Source organism: Coregonus lavaretus, assembly GCF_964263955.1.
Source record: "Coregonus lavaretus genome assembly, chromosome: 24".
Taxonomy (NCBI): Eukaryota; Metazoa; Chordata; class Actinopteri; order Salmoniformes; family Salmonidae; genus Coregonus; species Coregonus lavaretus.
The window spans coordinates 33,847,435-33,867,794 of NC_140011.1; the positions used below are offsets into that span (position 1 = coordinate 33,847,435).

Here is a 20,360-nt window from a genome sequence, read left to right on the forward strand (position 1 = left end):
TCTGATACCCTGAAACCAACGAAAGACTACCATGCATCAGTCTATGCTGTGTCATTTTAAAATCTTATGTGGTCAGCTGCTATTTCCTTAAACGTACCTTATAAAAGGTCATATTAAGTCCCACAGGCCTATAATAATCACACTTCTTAGATTTTGAAGCTAATTATGTTAACATAGGTATGTGTAAGAAAGCAACCTGCTCCCTCCGAATCCAATGTAGACCTATGCAACCCAAAGATTGGTTCTGATCATGAGCTAGGCTACAATCAATAGAGCACATTTTACACTTCTCACTCTGGGGTAGCCCTATGTGCTATCACCACATGAGACAGTTGAACCAAACCAAATAAAATAAAATTGTATTTGTCACATGCTTTGTAAAAAAGGGGTGTAGAATAACAGTGAAATGCTTACTTACTGCCCTTCCCGACAAAGCAGAGAGAAAAATAGAACAATTATAACACGAGGAATAAATACACAATGAGTAATGATAACTTGGCTATATACAGTTGAAGTCAGAAGTTTACATACACTTAGGTTGGAGTCATTAAAACTTGTTTTTCAACCACTCCACAAATTTCTTGTTAACAAACTATAGTTTTGGCAAGTCAGTTAGGACATCTACTTTGTGCATGACACAAGTAACTTTTCCAACAATTGTATCACAATTCCAGCGGGTCAGAAGTTTACATACACTAAGTTGATTGTGCCGTTAAACAGCTTGGAAAATTCCAGAAAATGATGTCATTGCTTTAGAAGCTTCTGATAGGCTAATTGACATCATTTGAGTCAATTGGAGGTGTACCTGTGGATGTATTTCAAGGCCTACCTTCAAACTCAGTGCCTCTTTGCTTGACATCATGGGAAAATCAAAATAAATCAGCCAAGACCTCAGAAAAAGAATTGTAGACCTCCACAAGTCTGGTTCATCCTTGGGAGCAATTTCCAAATGCCTGAAGGTACCACGTTCATCTGTACAAACAATAGTACGCAAGTATAAACACCATGGGACCACGCAGCAGTCATACCGCTCAGGAAGGAGACGCGTTCTGTCTCCTAGAGATGAACATACTTTGGTGCGAAAAGTGCAAATCAATCCCAGAACAACAGCAAAGGACCTTGTGAAGATGCTGGAGGAAACAGGTACAAAAGTAGCTATATCCACAGTAAAACGAGAACTATATCGACATAACCTGAAAGGCCGCTCAGCAAGGAAGAAGCCACTGCTCCAAAACCGCCATAAAAAAGCCAGACTACGGTTTGCAACTGCACATGGGGACAAAGATCGTACTTTTTGGAGAAATGTCCTCTGGTCTGATGAAACAAAAATATAACTGTTTGGCCATAATGACCATCGTTATGTTTGAAGGAAAAAGGGGGTACTTGCAATCCCAACCGTGAAGCACAGGGGTGGCAGCATCATGCTGTGGGGGTGCTTTGCTGCAGGAGGGCCTGGTGCACTTCACAAAATAGATGGCATCATGAGGAAGGAAAATGATGTGGATATATTGAAGCAACATCTAAAGACATCAGTCAGGAAGTTAAAGCTTGGTCGCAAATGGGTCTTCCAAATGGACAATGACCCCAAGCATACTTCCAAAGTTGTGGCAAAATGGCTTAAGGACAACAAAGTCAAGGTATTGGAGTGGCCATCACAAAGCCCTGACCTCAATCCTATAGAAAATTTGTGGGCAGAACTGAAAAAGCGTGTGTGAGCAAGGAGGCCTACAAACCTGACTCAGTTACACCAGCTCTGTCAGGAAGAATGGGTCAAAATTCACCCAACTTATTGTGGGAAGCTTGTGGAAGGCTACCCGAAACGTTTGACCCAAGTTAAACAATTTAAAGGCAATGCTACCAAATACTAATTGAGTGTATGTAAACTTCTGACCCACTGGGAATGTGATGAAATAAATAAAAGCTGAGATAAATCATTCTCTCTACTATTATTCTGACATTTCATATTCTTAAAATAAAGTGGTGATCCTAACTGACCTAAGACAGGGAATATTTACTAGGATTAAATGTCAGGAATTGTGAAAAATTGATTTTAAATGTATTTGGCCAAGGTGTATGTAAACTTCCGACTTCAACTGTACACGGGGTACCAGTACCGAGTCGATGTGCAGGGGTACGAGGTAATTGAGGTAGATATATACAGTGCATTCGGAAAATATTCAGACCCCTTGACTTTTTCCACATTTTGTTACGTTACAGCCTTATTCTAAAATGGATTAAATCATTTTTTTCCTTATCAATCTACACACAATACCCCATAATGACAAAGCAAAAACTGGTTTGTAGAATTTTTTGCAAATGTATTAAAAATTTAAAACGGAAATATTACATTTACATAAGTATTCAGACCCTCTACTCAGTACTTTGTTGAAACACCTTTGGCAGCGATTACAGCCCTGAATCTTCTTTGGTATGACCCTACAAGCTTGGCACACCTGTATTTGGGGAGTTTCTCCCATTCTTCTCTACAGATCCTCTCAAGCTCTGTCAGGTTGGATGGGCAGCGTCGCTGCACAGCTATTTTCAGGTCTCTCCAGAGATGTTAGATCGGGTTCAAGTCCGGGCTCTGGCTGGGCCACTCAAGGACATTTAGAGACTTGTCCCGAAGCCACTCCTGCATTGTCTTGGCTGTGTGCTTAGGGTCGTTGTCCTGTTGGAAGGTGACCCTTCGCCCCAGTCTGAGGTCCTGAGCGCTCTGGAGCAGTTTTTCATCAAGGATCTCTCGGTACTTTGCTCCGTTAATCTTTCCCTCGATCCTGACTAGTCTCCCAGTCCCTGCTGCTGAAAAACATCCCCACAGCATGATGCTGCCACTACCATGCTTCACCGTAGGGATGGTGCCAGGTTTCCTCCAGACGTGACGCTTGGCATTCAGGCCAAAGAGTTCAATCTTGGTTTCATCAGACCAGAGAATCTTGTTTCTCATGGTCTGAGAGTCTTTAGGTGCCTTTTGGCAAACTCCAAGCAGGCTGTCATATGCCTTTTACTGAGGAGTGGCTTCTGCCTGGCCACTCTACCATAAAGGCCTGATTGGTGTAATGCTGCAGAGATGGTTGTCCTTCTGGAAGGTTCTCCCATCTCCACAGAGGAACTCTGCTCTGTCAGAGTGACCATCGGGCTCCCTGACAAAGGCCCTTCTCCCCTGATTGCTCAGTTTGGCCGGGCGGCCAGCTCTAGGAAGAGTCTTGTTGGTTCCAAACTTCTTCCATTTCAGAATGATGGAGGCCACTGTGTTCTTGGGGACCTTCAATGCTGCAGACATTTTTTGGTACCCTTCCCCAGATCTGTGCCTCGACACAATTCTGTCTCAGAGCTCAAAGGACAATTCCTTTGACCTCATGGCTTGGTTTTTGCTCTGACATGCACGCTCAACTGTGGGACGTTATATAGACAGGTGTGTGCCTTTCCAAATCATGTCCAATCAATTGAATTTACCACAGGTGGACTCCAATCAAGTTGTAGAAACATCTCAAGGATGATCAATGGAAACAGGATGCACCTGAGCTCAATTTGGAGTCGCATAGCAAAGGGTCTGAATACTTTCCGAATGCACTGTACATACGGTATAGGTAGGGGTAAAGTAACTAGGCAACAGGATAGATAATAAACAGTAGCAGCAGCGTATGTGATGAGTCAAAAGAGTTAGTGCATCAGGGCCAATGCAAATAGTCCAAGTAGCCATTTGGTTAACTATTAACAGTCTTATGGCTTGGGGGTTGAAGCTGTTCAGGGTCCTGTTGGTTCAAGCCTGTGGGTGGATCGGTACCGCTTGGTGTGTGGTAGCAGAGAGAACAGTCTATGACTTGGGTGGCTGGAGTCTTTGACAATTTTTAGAGCCTTCCTCTGCGCCTGGTATAGAGGTCCTGGAAGGCAGGGAGCTCGGCCCCAGTGATGTACTGGGCCATACGGACTACTCTCTGTAGCACCTTGCGGTCAAATGCCGAGCAGTTTCCATACCAAGCGTTAATGCACCCAGTCAAGATGCTCTCAATGGTGCAGCTGTAGAACTTTTTGATGATCCGAGGGCCCGTGCCAAATCTTTTCAGCCTCCTGAGGGGGAAGAGGCATTGTCGTGCCTTCTTCACGACTGTGTTGGTGTGTTTGGGCCATGTTAACTCCTTAGTGGTATGGACACAGAGGAACTTGAATCTCTCGGCCCGCTCCACTACAGCCCCATCGATGTGGATGGGGGCGTTCTCGGCCCTCCATTTCCTGTAGTCCACGATCAGCTCCTTTGTCTTGGTGACGTTGAGGGAGAGGTTGTTATCTTGGCACCACACTGCCAGGTCACTGACCTCCTCCCTATAGGCTGTCTCATCGTCGTCAGTGATCAGGCCTACCACCGTCGTGTTGTCAGCAAACCTAATGATTGTGTTGGAGTCGTGCGTGGCCAAGTAGTCATGGGTGAACAGGGAGTACAGGAGGGGACTAAGCACACACCCCTGAGGGGCCCCTGTGTTAAGGATCAGCGTGGCGGCTGTGTTGTTCCCTACCCTCATCACCAGGGGGCTGCCCGTCAGGAAGTCCAGGATCCAGTTGCAGAGGGAGGTGTTCAGTCCCAGGGTCCTGAGCTTAGTGATGAGCTTGGAGGGTACTATGGTGTTGAACGCTGAGCTGTAGTCAATGAACAGCATTCTTACATAGATGTTCCTCTTGTCCAGGTGGGAAAGGGCAGTGTGGAGTGCAATAGAGATTGCGTAATCTGTGGATCGTCCTTGTGCATGTTAACCTGTTTAAAGGTCTTACATCGGCTACGGAGAGGGAGATCACACAGTCATCCAGCTCAGCTGGTGCTCTCATGCATGGTTTAGTATTGCTTGCCTGGAAGCGAGCATCGAAGGCATTTAGTTAGTCTGGTAGGCTTGGCTCACTGGGGAGTTCACGGCTGGGTTTTCCTTTGTAATCCTTGATAGTTTGCAAGCCCTGTCACATCCGACGAACGTCAGAACAGGCATAGTAGGATTCGATCTTAGTCCTGTATTGGCACTTTGCCTGTTTGATTGCTCGTCGCAGGTCGTAGTGGGATGTCTTATAAGCGTCCGGATTAGTGTCCGCTCCTTGAAAGTGGCAGCTCTAGCCTTTAGCTCAGTGCGGATGTTGCCTGTAATCCATGGCTTCTGGTTGGGATATGTACGTGTGGTCACTGTGGGGACGATGTCTTCGATGCACTTATTAATGAAGCCGGTGACTGATGTGGTAAACTCCTCAATGTTATCGGATGAATCCCGGAACATATTCCAGTCTGTCCTAGTGAAATGGTCCTGTAGCTTAGCATTCGCTTCATCAGACCACTTCCGTATTGAGCGCGTCACTGATACTTCCTGTCTGAGTTTTTGCTTGTAAGCAAGAATCAGGAGGATAGAGTTATGGTCAGATTTGCCAAAGGGAGGGCGAGGGAGAGCCTTGTATGCATTTCTGTGTGTGAAGTAAAGGTGATTTAGAATTTTGTTGCCTCTAGTTGCACAGGTGACATGCTGGCAAATGGATTTCAGTTTCCCTGAATTAAAATCAACGGCCACGACAAGTGCCGCCTCTGGGTGTGCATTTTCTTGTTTGCTTATGGCCCTATACAGCTCATTGAGTGTGGTGTTAGTGCCAGCATCAGTTTGTGTTGATAAATAGACAGCTATGAAAAATATAGATGAAACCTCTCTTGGTAGATAGTATGGTCTGCAGCTTATCATAAGGTATTCTAACTCAGGCGAGCAAAAACTAGAGACTTCCTTAACATTAGAGATCGTGCACCAGCTGTTGTTAACAAAGAGACACACCCCTCCCCCCCTCATCTTATTCAAGGCTGCCGACGGGTCTTGACAATGCATTGAAAAACCCAGCGAGATGTATATTATCCATGTCCTTGTTCAGCCACGACTCCGTGAAACAGAATATTACAGTTCTTCAGGTCCCATTGATAGGATAGTCTTGAACGGAGCTCGAAAAATTAGCCATGATTTAAGATAAGAATAGTGATCACCACTATGTGCTCTTTTAGCAACGACAGCAAACACGTGGTAAACATAAGAGAGGCATAGTACAATGACGGCAGCATTTAAAAAATGCAACAACCCTCCTCTGATAGCTATTTGGGCATTGATTCAACAAACATGTCATAACGTCTGTTTTTAATGACATCTGAACTTCTACCAGAGCATGTGCAGGCCATTTTTTTAAGGATTTCATAACCTGTAAAAACAAAGCTCTTCATACAATCTGAGTGTAGCCTACACATGGTTGGGTTGAAGTAGGTTTTGAGAAGAGGCCTACTAACAATGTTGTAGAGAGGGAACAGTTCTGTTCCAGATAAGGGCAGACTAACTATTCTATTTTCCCCTTCCTCCTTTCCGTACAGCCCAAAATACAGCCCAGATGTTGGGGAATGTTTGTTTCACCAACCTGTGTTCATACGGTAGCCTGAGCTTTAGTCCTTTCAGGATCTGTACTTTTAGTTCCTTTCCCACCAGGTCCTTGGATTGGTGAGCCGAAAAAAATACATAAGTGCACTTTTAGCTCCCCTGTGTTCAGACTGTGTTCATCTCCCCTCCCAGTGCTTGCCTTGCTGTCATGCATAATGCATAAGAGTTTAAGCAAAGAACTGCATTGTTGGGAAAGGGCTCGTAAGTAAGCATTTCACTGTAAAGTCTACACCTGTTGTATTCGGCGCATGTGACAAATAAAATTTGATTTGAAAGTCATGCAACACAAGCCCACAGCTTTTTGATTACTAGAGATAAAGTATGAGTGATTATGAAACCATTTCAATCAAAGCAGTTAACTAAGTTTCTGGAAAATCAAAATACATTTTATAGCACTGAAAGAATGCTCAAATCCATTTACACTCAAGAAATCAATGTTTTTCAGTGTGAGATAATAGAAAAGCAAATTGCGTAACTCTCAAAGCACACAAATAACATTATGTATGATCATACTCTGAACTCGCTTATCAGTTTGATTGAATAGGATCCCGAGTGTTCAAAACCCAGTCAAAGACACATTCATATCATCATCAACATTTCATGAAGGCATGAAAAACAAGAGTTAGACAACTTACTTAACTTTCTCCATTTTCTTAGCTCCATTATACGAAATGTATCCCGTTCTCTTTTCTAATCATGTCAAAGTTTTTAAATGTTGATATTAGGCTGATCAGTAGGCTACCATGCCAAAGGCAATTTGCTTGGGAGAGCTGAATGCTTCCACAGCATTGTGACCTCCTTGTCTTTTCTCTAGGAGTTTTAACGGTCGCTGGGTAACAGGCCATTGTTAGGTTAATAAAGTGGGGACCTAGAAGAAGGGGGGCTCTGCGCTTTTTAAAATTGCCTCAATATATTGTAGCTAGTTGCCAAGGTATCCAAGACACTTGATTAATTGAGGTCGTTATGGCCATTGACACATCTTTAACAGAAAGAATGAAGATGGAAAAGTGACAGTTAAGATTAGTTTATTTCATGCCTACAAGCTCTTAGAACACCATGTAAATGCCATTGAGCCTCCTCTTTGCATTAGAATTATGAAGCAGAGAATGAGGGGTCTTCATTTACTCCAAATAGAAATCGACCAATGTATGACCACCGCACTTAATAAGTCCACCTACTGGTACAGTTAAATAAGCGATCAACTGAGCAGGCACAAATATTATATAGACCCCTAATACTATGATCAAACAAACTCAGTTCCTGCTCTTCTCAGTCTTCTCCACAAATATCTGCACATCAGAGGAGGCTGGTGGAAGGAGCTATAGGAGGACAGGCATGGCTGGAATGGAATCAATGGAACAGAGTCAAACATGGTTTCCATACTGTATGTTTTATGCGTATGATACTGTTCCATTTATTCCATTCCAGCCATTACAATGAGCCTGTCCTCCTAAAGTTCCTCCCACCAGCATTCTCTGCACATTGACCTGGTACTGTTACTCCCTCGCTCACCATTTTACTTTATTTCTCGGGTTACTATTATATTTTATTATTATTTTTCAACTCTGCATCGTTGGGAAGGGCTCGTAAGCAAGCATTTCAAGATAAAGTCTACACCAGTTGTATTCGGCGAATGTGACACATCACATTTGATTTGATTAATAATGAAAGACCTGTAAGGTAACCTGGGCCTCTGACATGCATTGACATTTATCTGAGAGTGCCTCAGATGCCACTTTAAGAGTACACAGAGCACAGCATGTGCAGCCAAGTAAAAAAAAAAAAAAGAACAAGAAGTGCGTTTGTTCCAGTCCAGCCAACGTGAGACAGGATATATCCAAAATCCCTTTCCTCCCTCGGCTCTCTGCGTCAGCATGCTGTAAGCTTGAGGATATGACTGTATTTTCCCAAGTCTGCACCTTGAAAGTACACGGACAACTTTGCTTTTACCAGTGCTCAATCAGGAAGGATTCTGTATGCAGAAATGGTCTAAGATCCTTCCCATGGGGTTTTCAAACTCATAAAACATTTTGGAAAAAGGCTCAGTGTCGTTATCCTCGCAAGGTGAGGTATTGAAAACCGGGTTGTCAATCATTTTGACCCCTACCTTTCTGAGGAAAATTATTATTACTCGTTAAACAAAATCTATTTCGGACCCCACTGTATATGGCACAGAATGCACACACAATCAAAAAGTACTAGTGCCTCGTGATGAAAGTTGTCATCCTCACCTGGGCACCCTGCAGGTCTACAGGCCTTTGAGGGGTGTCGCCAAAGACCCTCTGTCCAAGGTTAGACAGGCTCGCCACTGAGGTCAGGACTTAAAACTCCAGGAACAAATACAATACCTTTATAAATGCTTTAGTGATTGCTTAAAACTCTGTTTTACACATCCATAACTGGAGAAATCTACCACCAAAACCCAGTAACACGGTTAACACGGTTCTTGTTTTCCTTTAAACCATGTTTTATTATTCCTAATATTAGATGTAGATACACAAGTCAACAAACATTATTTTCGATCTGTAATGAAAATGCTCCACAGCACACTGACATCTTGTGGAAGGGTCTGGTATTACAGACACGTACCTGAAAATGGACAGCAGTTATAGTTGTAGTAACAAGTAAGTTGCAGTAGTAACAGTAGTAGGAATAACAGTAGCAATAATAATAATAATTAATCATAGTAGTGGTATTCACAACTCGCAATTAGTTAAGTCACAGAAGAAGGAACTGACATTTTTAAAAAAAGGGAAATGGCAGTGGGTGGAAAGGTTTATCAAATGCTGCAAAACAGATCAGACCACTGGATGAGAAAATACAAGCCCCCTGTGAGACAGCACATCTCCTGTCTAAGTCTAGAAAATGGAAGCTCAAATTTGCCATCAGTCCTCTCGTTAATGTATACTGTGTTTCTTTTTCTCTTCAAATAAGAGACCAAGAGACCTTTTTAGGTGTTCCGCTTTAACTTTTAAAACCAAAATGCTCAAAACCCTCTTAGGCTCATCATCAATAACAGTCTATCCTTTTACGGTCAACGCTCACGAGTAGCACACTGAGACTGAACAACATCAACCCAAATCTGGCACCAAATCACGACCAGCTCCACATCTTTCTGCTTTTCATTCCACCTTGGTATATCTGTGTGTGGATATGTGTGAGTATGAGAGTGTGTGTGAGAGAGATAGAGAGAGAGAGAGAGATAGAGAGAGAGAAAGCAACAGAGATGTGTGGGTGAAGTATGTGAAATACTGTCTCCAAGTAGCACCTATGTCCATCACATGACCAATTTGTCCAACCCATCTTAAGAGCCGTTAACATCAATAAGAATTCATACTAGAATGGGCCTGAGGAACCTGCTCATGTCTGTGTATAACCTGCCCAGGACTTGAACTGGGTCACTGTGGGAGCAGTTCAGCCAGTAGAGGGCGACACAAGCTACTTTTAGAAGGGCTGTGGGCCGATCCGGCACAAACTTCCCCTGGTAGTAGTTTTTTACAGTGAATACTGACCGAGGAAGGCTCACTCAGCTCTACTCTGAGCATCGCCCACTTTGTTGCCTCATTTAACAGGTCAGTGGGGTTCGAACTGTGACTAGGGAGCCGAGGTTCAGCTCAGTACATTCGGCTGAGACCAAGAGCTCAGGCTCACAGCTGGGATACAAACCAAGGCAAACAAAGCAGTCGGCCTATTCTACAGCTTCCCGAATGAGGTTACCGCTGCTTATTTACCCCAAATCACATTAACTGAACTGGACTGAAAGGCCAATAGTCTTGCCTGTTGAAAAGCTGCACATTTCTGACACTTATTCACCATGGTTCTTTCCCTCTCTGGTTTACGGTGAGCCATTTCGGTTGAACAATAACCTAACTGGGCTTTGATACGCCACACCCTTGCCCCAGATAAGTCTACCACCGAGTAACAGATACCATTGCCTACAAGAAATTAGGATTTTTCCGTGTCTTGAGCGGTCTCTTGTACAGAAACCTTCCACTCATCTCAGACACTAAAACAAATCACTCATTGTGCCAGGACTCGACATCTGTATCAATGTCATCTTTACTTTACTATTATTTGATATCATTTAATAATTTTCTTTTTGCCCAATGTGAATTCTTTCCAAACTGCTAGAGCAGTACTAATGATACACCTGGTCATTCCTGTGTAATACACCTTCCACAGCATGGGCTTCATGGTGTCATGCCATGCTATAGATCGCTTACGGGTGAATCTCATTTACCAAGAACATCAAAGTAGATGAGAATTGGTGACAACAATGAGACACATACAAGTACAATCCTACATGAAGTCATGCCACACATGGAGGAGCTCAAAGCTCTCCAGAAAAACAACAATTCTCTCGGTAACCATCAATTGAGGAAAGCTCTCCATGGTCACGCCTCTTCCAATCCAACACAGCTATGCCTGCATTTCACTTCCTTCAACCGCTGCTGCAGGTGGGCCTGTCTGTATGTGCTCAATGGAACCTGGGTACAGAACCCATTTACATATAGTCAATGCCAAGGGGCACATATTAAACATTCTTCTGAGATTTGTTTTGTGAGCGATTAAGCTTCCTTTGTGATTAAGCGCTATTCAAATAGAAGGAATGACTGGGCTGATAAAGGGTTAAAAAGTCAGTGGGCTGCAGTAAGGTCTTCTTCTCCCTCATCCAGCACATCACATCCTCTAATTCCACCCCACTCCTCAGCGCCCCGACCCCACCTGTAATGAAACCTCTGCCCCCCTCTTCCTACTAGCCCACCTCCCCGACCCCATGCCACATGGATGTGCTTCTGCTTACAATCCTCACTAGTGTTGGACACTGGCAGTGTTAACCAACAGTGTTAACCTGCCCCAGCCCTCCCATTACAAAACAACAGAAGGACCAGGAGGAAGTGTGTGAAGAGTAAAACTGAAGTCTGAAAATCATCTAGGAGGAAGGTTTAATTAATTAATTAGCATTGTCATCTACATATTCAACCCCCCCCCCCAAAAACAAAACAAAAACAAAACATGAATCCTTATAGAAAGCCATTCCAACAACTTATTTGAGCGTGTGTGTGTGTATGGTGAGTGTGTGTGTGTATGGTGAGTGTGTGTGTGTGTATGTTAAGTCAGAAAAGCAGCATCCAACTGGACGCTTCTGATTTAGAAAAAATAAATAAAAAAACGTGCAAAACCCACATCACCACAACTCATACTCTCTCCCTGACTAGAAAATGAAATTCTAAATCAAATCAAAAATAATCCCTCAGAATAACAAAATCGAATACAGGCAAGATCCAAGTTAAAATAAAAAATTAAACCACTTTAAATATATATAATTTCCCACTGGTGAAAATCACTTACTGCACACTGCTAAAATTTACTGAGCTTTCTTTTTTAAACACCTCAATAACGGTCCTTCCTAGAAAAAAGAAACAAGACTAACATGGTCCCGTAGATCAAACTCTTGTTTTGCTCTGCAACATGACTCAAGATATCTACTGACATACTCTTTAAATAGTTTATCCCCCCCCCCCCCCCCCCTCAAACCTGCAAAAAGATACATTAGAATTATAATAACACCAATACCAAAAACAAAAACAAAATGATGTGGTCCTACCCAAGGAGCGCCAGAGAGAAAAGGAGAGAGACTGGAAGAGGGGACCTGGGGACACCCTCTACCACAGTTTCTCTGTTATTGGTAAAACAGCATTAAAGTACTTTGCTTGTCTAAAGATTGGTTGAGCCAGGACTAATATAAACCAAAACATTATCCAGTGTGGTTGAATGAAAGAGAAATGACTCTAAGGGTCCTTATAGCCTCTTGGCTCTGCTAATGCTAACCCCCCCTGCCCTCTTCTCTCCCAACAAACCCCTTGGTTTCCCCCGATGGTGAGGTCAAAGAGAGCTCTTATTAGTGACTCTGATCAACAAACCCTGCTTATCGGCTGAAAATGCCACTAAAGCTATGGACAAGGGCTTACATTGGTAGGATGAAGCCAATGTGAGAGATGGAGAAGGCAAGAGCGATATGAAATGGAAAGAGATGACAAATGAAAAAAGAGAGGAGAGCGCGAGAAAGAGCAAGCTCTGTGTGAACCACAAACTAGACAAACCCCATAGGACCAGGGCCGACAGCGATGCGTTTATGCGACAAGAGTGCTTTCCTTTCTGCCTGTTTCAGTTTGTTGGAATTTTGAGGAATATCATTTTCCTTGATGTTGTTTTCCAAATGTTTTATTTCTTCTTGCTAAAGAAGCTGAACCTCTTCTCACGGTCCTTCTCCTTGCCCTCCTTGTTGCGCATTGTGACTCCGGCAGCGTCCGCTGAGCTGGGGGAGATGGGGGGCATGGTCATAGCTCGGCTCAGGGCCCTGGGACCTCCGGGGGAGCGGTCTCCTGACCCCCCTGCTGGGATGGAGCTATGAATGGAGTGGATCCACGAGGCCATCTCCGTCTGGGACAGACAACACAGGGTTAGTCCTCAGTAGGGCACATACACCAGAGGAGCGTCAGAATCTTGTTTGGTTTGAAATGTGACACTCACCTCATCTTTAGCTTGGAACAGGAACTCCTTACCGTCCCCTAGCCTGCAGACACACAATGTAGAACAGAAAACTTGGGTCAGTATAGATGCACATCACAATCCCTTGCTATTTAGTTTAGTTTACAAGACTATTCTCTATTCAAACTGTCCAGTTTCCCCTCCCTCTCCTTTCACCGTAGCTTGAAGACATGTTTCCTCTTCTTGTAGTCGTGTGCGACCTCACACACAGCCTCTCCCAGGCTGATGGGGACCTCTCCGTGGTAGGGGATCCCATTGGAGGCGCTCTTCTGGTCCTTGTAGAAGCCAAGGCTGCCCTTACGCAGAACACAGTACACATTCTGCCAGGACCTATGGGAAGAGAGAGTGAAGCTGTTGGCGGAAGGCATGCAGGCATGCGCCTGAAAAGGTTAGGAACATCACCAAAGAGTTCATGGCGACATACCACACACAAAATGCAATTTTCTTTTAAAAAAGCATGTACATTTCATAAATTGATATTGCATTTGCTTATATTAATCCCATCCTTCAACAGATGAGTCTATATGAACTAGGGCTCTCCATTTACATTTGAGTACACTCCCACTCTCCCTCCAAGACGCCCCTCCATGCCCCCTGCCCCATTCCCATTCCCCTCCCAATGTCTCACCTGCTAGCTGCCTTCTTGGCGTGGGACTCCATCTCCTGCTTGCGGTAGAGCATGCCCTCCATGGCGTCTGTGCCAGGGTCAACTCTCTTGCTGGGTAGCGTGGCAGATGGGTCCAGGCGTGAAGACGCCAGCCCGCTGTCTCTCCCCGGACCATTCACAGAGTCAGAATCAGAACCCTGTCGTCCAACATGGAAGACACGCGGCAGTCATGACACATGAACAAAACCATTCCAAACTATAAGCCTGTAATACCAGTCATTGACTGTCGGTCTGAAGTTGACAAAATGATCAACTCTTTAGAGACAACAGCAAAATGGCCATATTCATATGCATTATGGTAGCTTTGAACAGGATGTAGAAAACACATATAGGACTACACAGAGAGACTGACACAGAAACACAGCAACAGCAACAGACACATGGAGAACAGAACAGCTCCAACCCCACAGATGGAGGGTCAACCTTCATCTGGACGTCACTTCCTGCCTTACAGGGCAACTTAGAAAAATTTAGAAATGTGTTTTAACTTTTACAATCCATACTTGGAACATGACAAATGCAGCAGAACGCATTCTCATAGTGTTGCTATGATACAAGCTTGCTTGTTGCTCAAATGTTTAAAGGGGGTGTGGCATTGTTTTCTTTGTTTCCTGGCACACAACATCAAATTCAATTTTAAAGGAAATCAACATTTCCTCTTGTCAAAAAATCTTTTCCTACTAACACTGCATTCAAAACCACCCAACCAAGCTAGGCACACCCCACCCAGGGACCTGCTATGTAGGAAACAGCTATAGCTTCCAGCTTAGGACAACACTCATCACAATAGTTTGGTGCTGAAACTACCACAGCAACTAACTGCTCTTACAAACACTCATGTCCTGGTCCTTTTGAAGATGGGCACAAACGAAACAGCACCCAGAAAGGCTTGAGAGCCTAAGTTTCCTCAATTGAGACATAATGGCATCATTAATGTGATCTGTGTAAGGCATGGGGCCAGAACATCAATGGGACAGTGTGCTTGTTCACAATCAAATAAAGCAAATGGTACAGCAGTGACAGAGGACGATGACGCCCTCTAGTAGGCCATGCTGAGGTACTGCAGTAGACCAGGAGCTGAGTGCAGGCAGTGATGGGGGGGGGGGGGATGAGGAAGCTAGGCTAGGGCTAGGATAGGTACTCACACGCGGCGGATGCTTTTGCTTAGACACAGGTTTAGAGACAGGTTCACATTTCTCTTTCTTTTCCACTGACACTGACGATACTGACAACGACTGCAGGTAAAGATGCAACAAGACATAGTTAAGAAGTCCTTGTGCTTGAAAATAGCATGCTACACTATGCTAACGTGTTTGAAAGAGACCCTGACACACACACACACACACACATAGATATTACAATGTGACGCACACTTATATAATAAACGGACAAACAGTGACTCACGTCTAACGTATACTTACAGGTTTGGATCCAGTTATCCACATGAGTTATACTAAATAGATTCTCTCACACATAGAACATTTAAAATCTTTCATTCAGATCTCCTCAAAACATACATTGACAAGACAACATGAAGAGGAACAAGACATAAAACATGAAACAACACTTTATGGACTTATACTGTGGTGAAAATGTGGAATATTTAAATCTGGAGTTTAATGGGGGGGCTTTTAATAGTTTAATTTGAGTATATTAAACAGGAGGTAAGAATCTTTGACTAGATATGATTCAATTTGGATATTCTGTCTCTCAATGTTCACTCTCACCTGTGAGGTGTCTTGGTCGCTGTGGACTCCATTCACTGATACTGACTGGTTCAGTGTGGTCTGGTCCAGGCTGGTCCTGGGTTACACAGGAGGGTGAAAGAGTGAGAACGACGTCTAACGGGAGATTATGGAGAAGAAAAAAACCACATCAAATATCTCTGGTTACTAGGAGTCCCTCCAGTCTTACCTGGCATCATGTGTTTCAGCCTCAGACGGGGCCACCTCTTCTGTAGGAGGTGGTGTGGAGGGTCGCCTCGCCCTCTCCTCCTCCTCTCTCTGCCTCTGGATCTCCTGCTCCTCCAGCTGAAAGGGAAGCCCAGGTTAGTGGCTGTTAGAGAAGACACTACCCTACCTTCCTACCAATGCCAAGCCCATGCATCCTCCCAACTCCTGCCCTGGTCCACCATCTTCCCATTTCCGACCTCTTAACCTTGACCCATTTCCTCCTGCCCCCTGTCCCCCTCCTCCCTCCAGTCCTGCCCCCTGTCCCCCTCCTCCCTCCAGTCCTGCCCCCTGTCCCCCTCCTCCCTCCAGTCCTGCCCCCTGTCCCCCTCCTCCCTCCAGTCCTGCCCCCTGTCCCCCTCCTCCCTCCAGTCCTGCCCCCAGTCCCCCTCCTCCCTCCAGTCCTGCCCCCTGTCCCCCTCCTCCCTCCAGTCCTGCCCCCTTCTCCCTCCAGTCCTGCCCCCTGTCCCCCTCCTCCCTCCAGTCCTGCCCCCTGTCCCCCTCCTCCCTCCAGTCCTGCCCCCTGTCCCCCTCCTCCCTCCAGTCCTGCCCCCTGTCCCCCTTCTCCCTCCAGTCCTGCCCCCTGACCCCCTCCTCCCTCCAGTCCTGCCCCCTGTCCCCCTTCTCCCTACAGTCCTGCCCCCTGTCCCCCTCCTCCCTCCTGCCCCCTGTCCCCCTCCTCCCTCCAGTCCTGCCCCCTGTCCCCCTCCTCCCTCCAGTCCTGCCCCCTGTCCCCCTTCTCCCTCCAGTCCTGCCCCCTGTCCCCCTTCTCCCTCCAGTCCTGCCCCCTGTCCCCCTCCTCCCTCCAGTCCTGCCCCCCTCCTCCCTCCAGTCCTAACCCCTGTCCCCCTCCTCCCTACATTCCTGCCCCCTGTCCCCCTCCAGTCCTGCCCCCTGTCCCCCTCCTCCCTCCAGTCCTGCCCCCTGTCCCCCTCCTCCCTCCAGTCCTGCCCCCTGTTCCCCTCCTCCCCCCAGTCCTGCCCCCTGTCCCCCTCCTCCCTCCAGTCCTTCCCCCTGTCCCCCTCCTCCCTCCAGTCCTGCCCCCTGTCCCCCTTCTCCCTACAGTCCTGGCCCCTGTCCCCCTTCTCCCTCCAGTCCTGCCCCCTGTCCCCCTCCTCCCTTCAGTCCTGCCCCCTGTCCCCCTTCTCCCTCCAGTCCTGCCCCCTGTCCCCCTCCTCCCTCCAGTCCTGCCCCCTGTCCCCCTCCAGTCCTGCCCCCTGTCCCCCTTCTCCCCCCAGTCCTGCCCCCTGTCCCCCTCCTCCCTCCAGTCCTGCCCCCTGTCCCCCTTCTCCCCCCAGTCCTGCCCCCTGTTCCCCTCCTCCCCCCAGTCCTGCCCCCTGTCCCCCTCCTCCCTCCAGTCCTTCCCCCTGTCCCCCTCCTCCCTCCAGTCCTGCCCCCTGTCCCCCTTCTCCCTACAGTCCTGGCCCCTGTCCCCCTTCTCCCTCCAGTCCTGCCCCCTGTCCCCCTCCTCCCTTCAGTCCTGCCCCCTGTCCCCCTTCTCCCTCCAGTCCTGCCCCCTGTCCCCCTCCAGTCCTGCCCCCTGTCCCCCTTCTCCCCCCAGTCCTGCCCCCTGTCCCCCTCCTCCCTCCAGTCCTGCCCCCTGTCCCCCTCCTCCCTCCAGTCCTGCCCCCTGTTCCCCTTCTCCCCCCAGTCCTGCCCCCTGTCCCCCTTCTCCCTCCAGTCCTGCCCCCTGTCCCCCTCCTCCCTCCAGTCCTGCCCCCTGTCCCCCTCCTCCCTCCAGTCCTGCCCCCTGTCCCCCTCCTCCCTCCAGTCCTGCCCCCTGTCCCCCTTCTCCCTACAGTCCTGGCCCCTGTCCCCCTTCTCCCTCCAGTCCTGCCCCCTGTCCCCCTCCTCCCTTCAGTCCTGCCCCCTGTCCCCCTTCTCCCTCCAGTCCTGCCCCCTGTCCCCCTCCTCCCTCCAGTCCTGCCCCCTGTCCCCCTTCTCCCTCCAGTCCTGCCCCCTGTCCCCCTTCTCCCTCCAGTCCTGCCCCCTGTCCCCCTCCTCCCTCCAGTCCTGCCCCCCTCCTCCCTCCAGTCCTAACCCCTGTCCCCCTCCTCCCTTCAGTCCTGCCCCCTGTCCCCCTTCTCCCTCCAGTCCTGCCCCCTGTCCCCCTCCAGTCCTGCCCCCTGTCCCCCTTCTCCCCCCAGTCCTGCCCCCTGTCCCCCTCCTCCCTCCAGTCCTGCCCCCTGTCCCCCTCCTCCCTCCAGTCCTGCCCCCTGTCCCCCTCCTCCCTCCAGTCCTGCCCCCTGTCCCCCTTCTCCCCCCAGTCCTGCCCCCTGTTCCCCTCCTCCCCCCAGTCCTGCCCCCTGTCCCCCTCCTCCCTCCAGTCCTTCCCCCTGTCCCCCTCCTCCCTCCAGTCCTGCCCCCTGTCCCCCTTCTCCCTACAGTCCTGGCCCCTGTCCCCCTTCTCCCTCCAGTCCTGCCCCCTGTCCCCCTCCTCCCTTCAGTCCTGCCCCCTGTCCCCCTTCTCCCTCCAGTCCTGCCCCCTGTCCCCCTCCAGTCCTGCCCCCTGTCCCCCTTCTCCCCCCAGTCCTGCCCCCTGTCCCCCTTCTCCCTCCAGTCCTGCCCCCTGTCCCCCTCCTCCCTCCAGTCCTGCCCCCTGTCCCCCTCCTCCCTCCAGTCCTGCCCCCTGTCCCCCTCCTCCCTCCAGTCCTGCCCCCTGTCCCCCTTCTCCCTACAGTCCTGGCCCCTGTCCCCCTTCTCCCTCCAGTCCTGCCCCCTGTCCCCCTCCTCCCTTCAGTCCTGCCCCCTGTCCCCCTTCTCCCTCCAGTCCTGCCCCCTGTCCCCCTCCTCCCTCCAGTCCTGCCCCCTGTCCCCCTTCTCCCTCCAGTCCTGCCCCCTGTCCCCCTTCTCCCTCCAGTCCTGCCCCCTGTCCCCCTCCTCCCTCCAGTCCTGCCCCCCTCCTCCCTCCAGTCCTAACCCCTGTCCCCCTCCTCCCTACATTCCTGCCCCTGTCCCCCTCCAGTCCTGCCCCCTGTCCCCCTCCTCCCTCCAGTCCTGCCCCCTGTCCCCCTCCTCCCTCCAGTCCTGCCCCCTGTCCCCCTCCTCCCTCCAGTCCTGCCCCCTGTTCCCCTTCTCCCCCCAGTCCTGCCCCCTGTCCCCCTCCAGTCCTTCCCCCTGTCCCCCTCCAGTCCTGCCCCCTGTCCCCCTTCTCCCTCCAGTCCTGCCCCCTGTCCCCCTCCTCCCTCCAGTCCTTCCCCCTGTCCCCCTCCTCCCTCCCTCCAGTCCTGCCCCCTGTCCCCCTCCTCCCTCCAGTCCTTGCCCTCTGTTCTCCTCCTCCCTCCTGCCCCCACCCCCTGTCCCCCTGTCCCCCTCCTCTCACCGTAGTGAGTTTCTCCAGTAGGGTGAAGCGCTCCTCCCAGCCGGCGGCTAGCTTCTCGAAGGCCTCGTGGCGTTTGATCAGGCTCTCCACCTCGTCCACGTTAGAGCCCAGCTCGGCCCCCCGCACCAGGGGCTCCTGGCCTGCCAGCCATGTCTCAGCCACGTACGCATCCCGGCCGAACTGCAGCACCTCCAGAACTGAGACAGGAGAAAATAATGAGTAACCATGAAAGGATCACGCACAAACACACACCCTAACACACACGCTAAAAGATACTAAAACACATGCAAACACACACTCTAACACACATGCTAAAACATACCCTAACACACATGCAAACACACACCCTAACACACATGCTAAAACAGACCTTAAAACACATACTAAAACACACCCTAACACACATGCTAAAACACACCCTAACACACATGCTAAAACACACCCTAACACACATGCTAAAACACACCCTAACACACATGCTAAAACACACCCTAACACACATGCAAACACACACATGCTAAAACACACCCTAACACACATGCTAAAACACACCCTAACACACATGCTAAAACACACCCTAACACACATGCTAAAACACACCCTAACACACATGCTAAAACACACCCTAACACACATGCAAACACACACCCTAACACACATGCTAAAACACACCCTAACACACATGCTAAAACAGACCTTAACACACATGCTAAAACACACCCTAACACACATGCTAAAACACACCCTAACACACATGCTAAAACACACCCTAACACACATGCTAAAACACACCCTAACACACATGCTAAAACACACCCTAACACACATGCAAACACACACATGCTAAAACACACCCTAACACACATGCTAAAACACACCCTGACACACATGCTAAAACACACCCTAACACACATGCTAAAACACACCCTAACACACATGCTAAAACACACCCTAACACACATGCTAAAACACACCCTAACACACATGCTAAAACACACCCTAACACACATGCTAAAACACACCCTAACACACATGCTAAAACACACCCTAACCCACATGCTAAAACACACCCTAACACACATGCTAAAACACACCCTAACACATATGCAAACACACACATGCTAAAACACACCCTAACACACCCTAACACACATGCTAAAACACACCCTAACATACATGCTAAAACACACCCTAACACACATGCAAACACATACCCTAACACACATGCTAAAACACACCCTAACACACATGCTAACACACCCTAACACACATGCTAAAACACAACCTAACACATATGCTAAAACACACCCTAACACACAAGCTAAAACACACCCTAACACACATGGTAAAACACAACCTAACACACATGCTAAAACACACCATAACACACATGCTAAAACACAACCTAACACACATGCTAAAACATACAAATTGTAAGT

The 20,360-nt window shown here is 48.2% G+C and overlaps 1 protein-coding gene across 3 annotated transcripts in view; it reads right to left on the bottom strand.

The window, feature by feature from the left end:
• Window positions 1–11,360: 11,360 nt before the first annotated feature.
• The window catches only part of LOC311100167 (spectrin beta chain, non-erythrocytic 1-like), a 55,471-nt gene continuing 46,471 nt past the window's right edge, over window positions 11,361–20,360 (bottom strand). The window contains exons 31-38 of one of the 3 annotated variants that reach the window (XM_084140961.1): window positions 18,922–19,118; window positions 15,565–15,680; window positions 15,378–15,453; window positions 14,796–14,885; window positions 13,612–13,787; window positions 13,140–13,334; window positions 12,966–13,008; window positions 11,361–12,875 (exon numbers count right to left, since the gene is read on the bottom strand). In XM_084140961.1, the coding sequence (XP_083997087.1) occupies window positions 12,657–12,875; window positions 12,966–13,008; window positions 13,140–13,334; window positions 13,612–13,787; window positions 14,796–14,885; window positions 15,378–15,453; window positions 15,565–15,680; window positions 18,922–19,118 (1,112 nt within the window). In that variant the 3' untranslated portion in view covers window positions 11,361–12,656. The remainder of the gene's footprint in view (window positions 12,876–12,965; window positions 13,009–13,139; window positions 13,335–13,611; window positions 13,788–14,795; window positions 14,886–15,377; window positions 15,454–15,564; window positions 15,681–18,921; window positions 19,119–20,360) is intronic. The other 2 variants (XM_084140960.1, XM_084140959.1) reach the window with 2 other exon arrangements.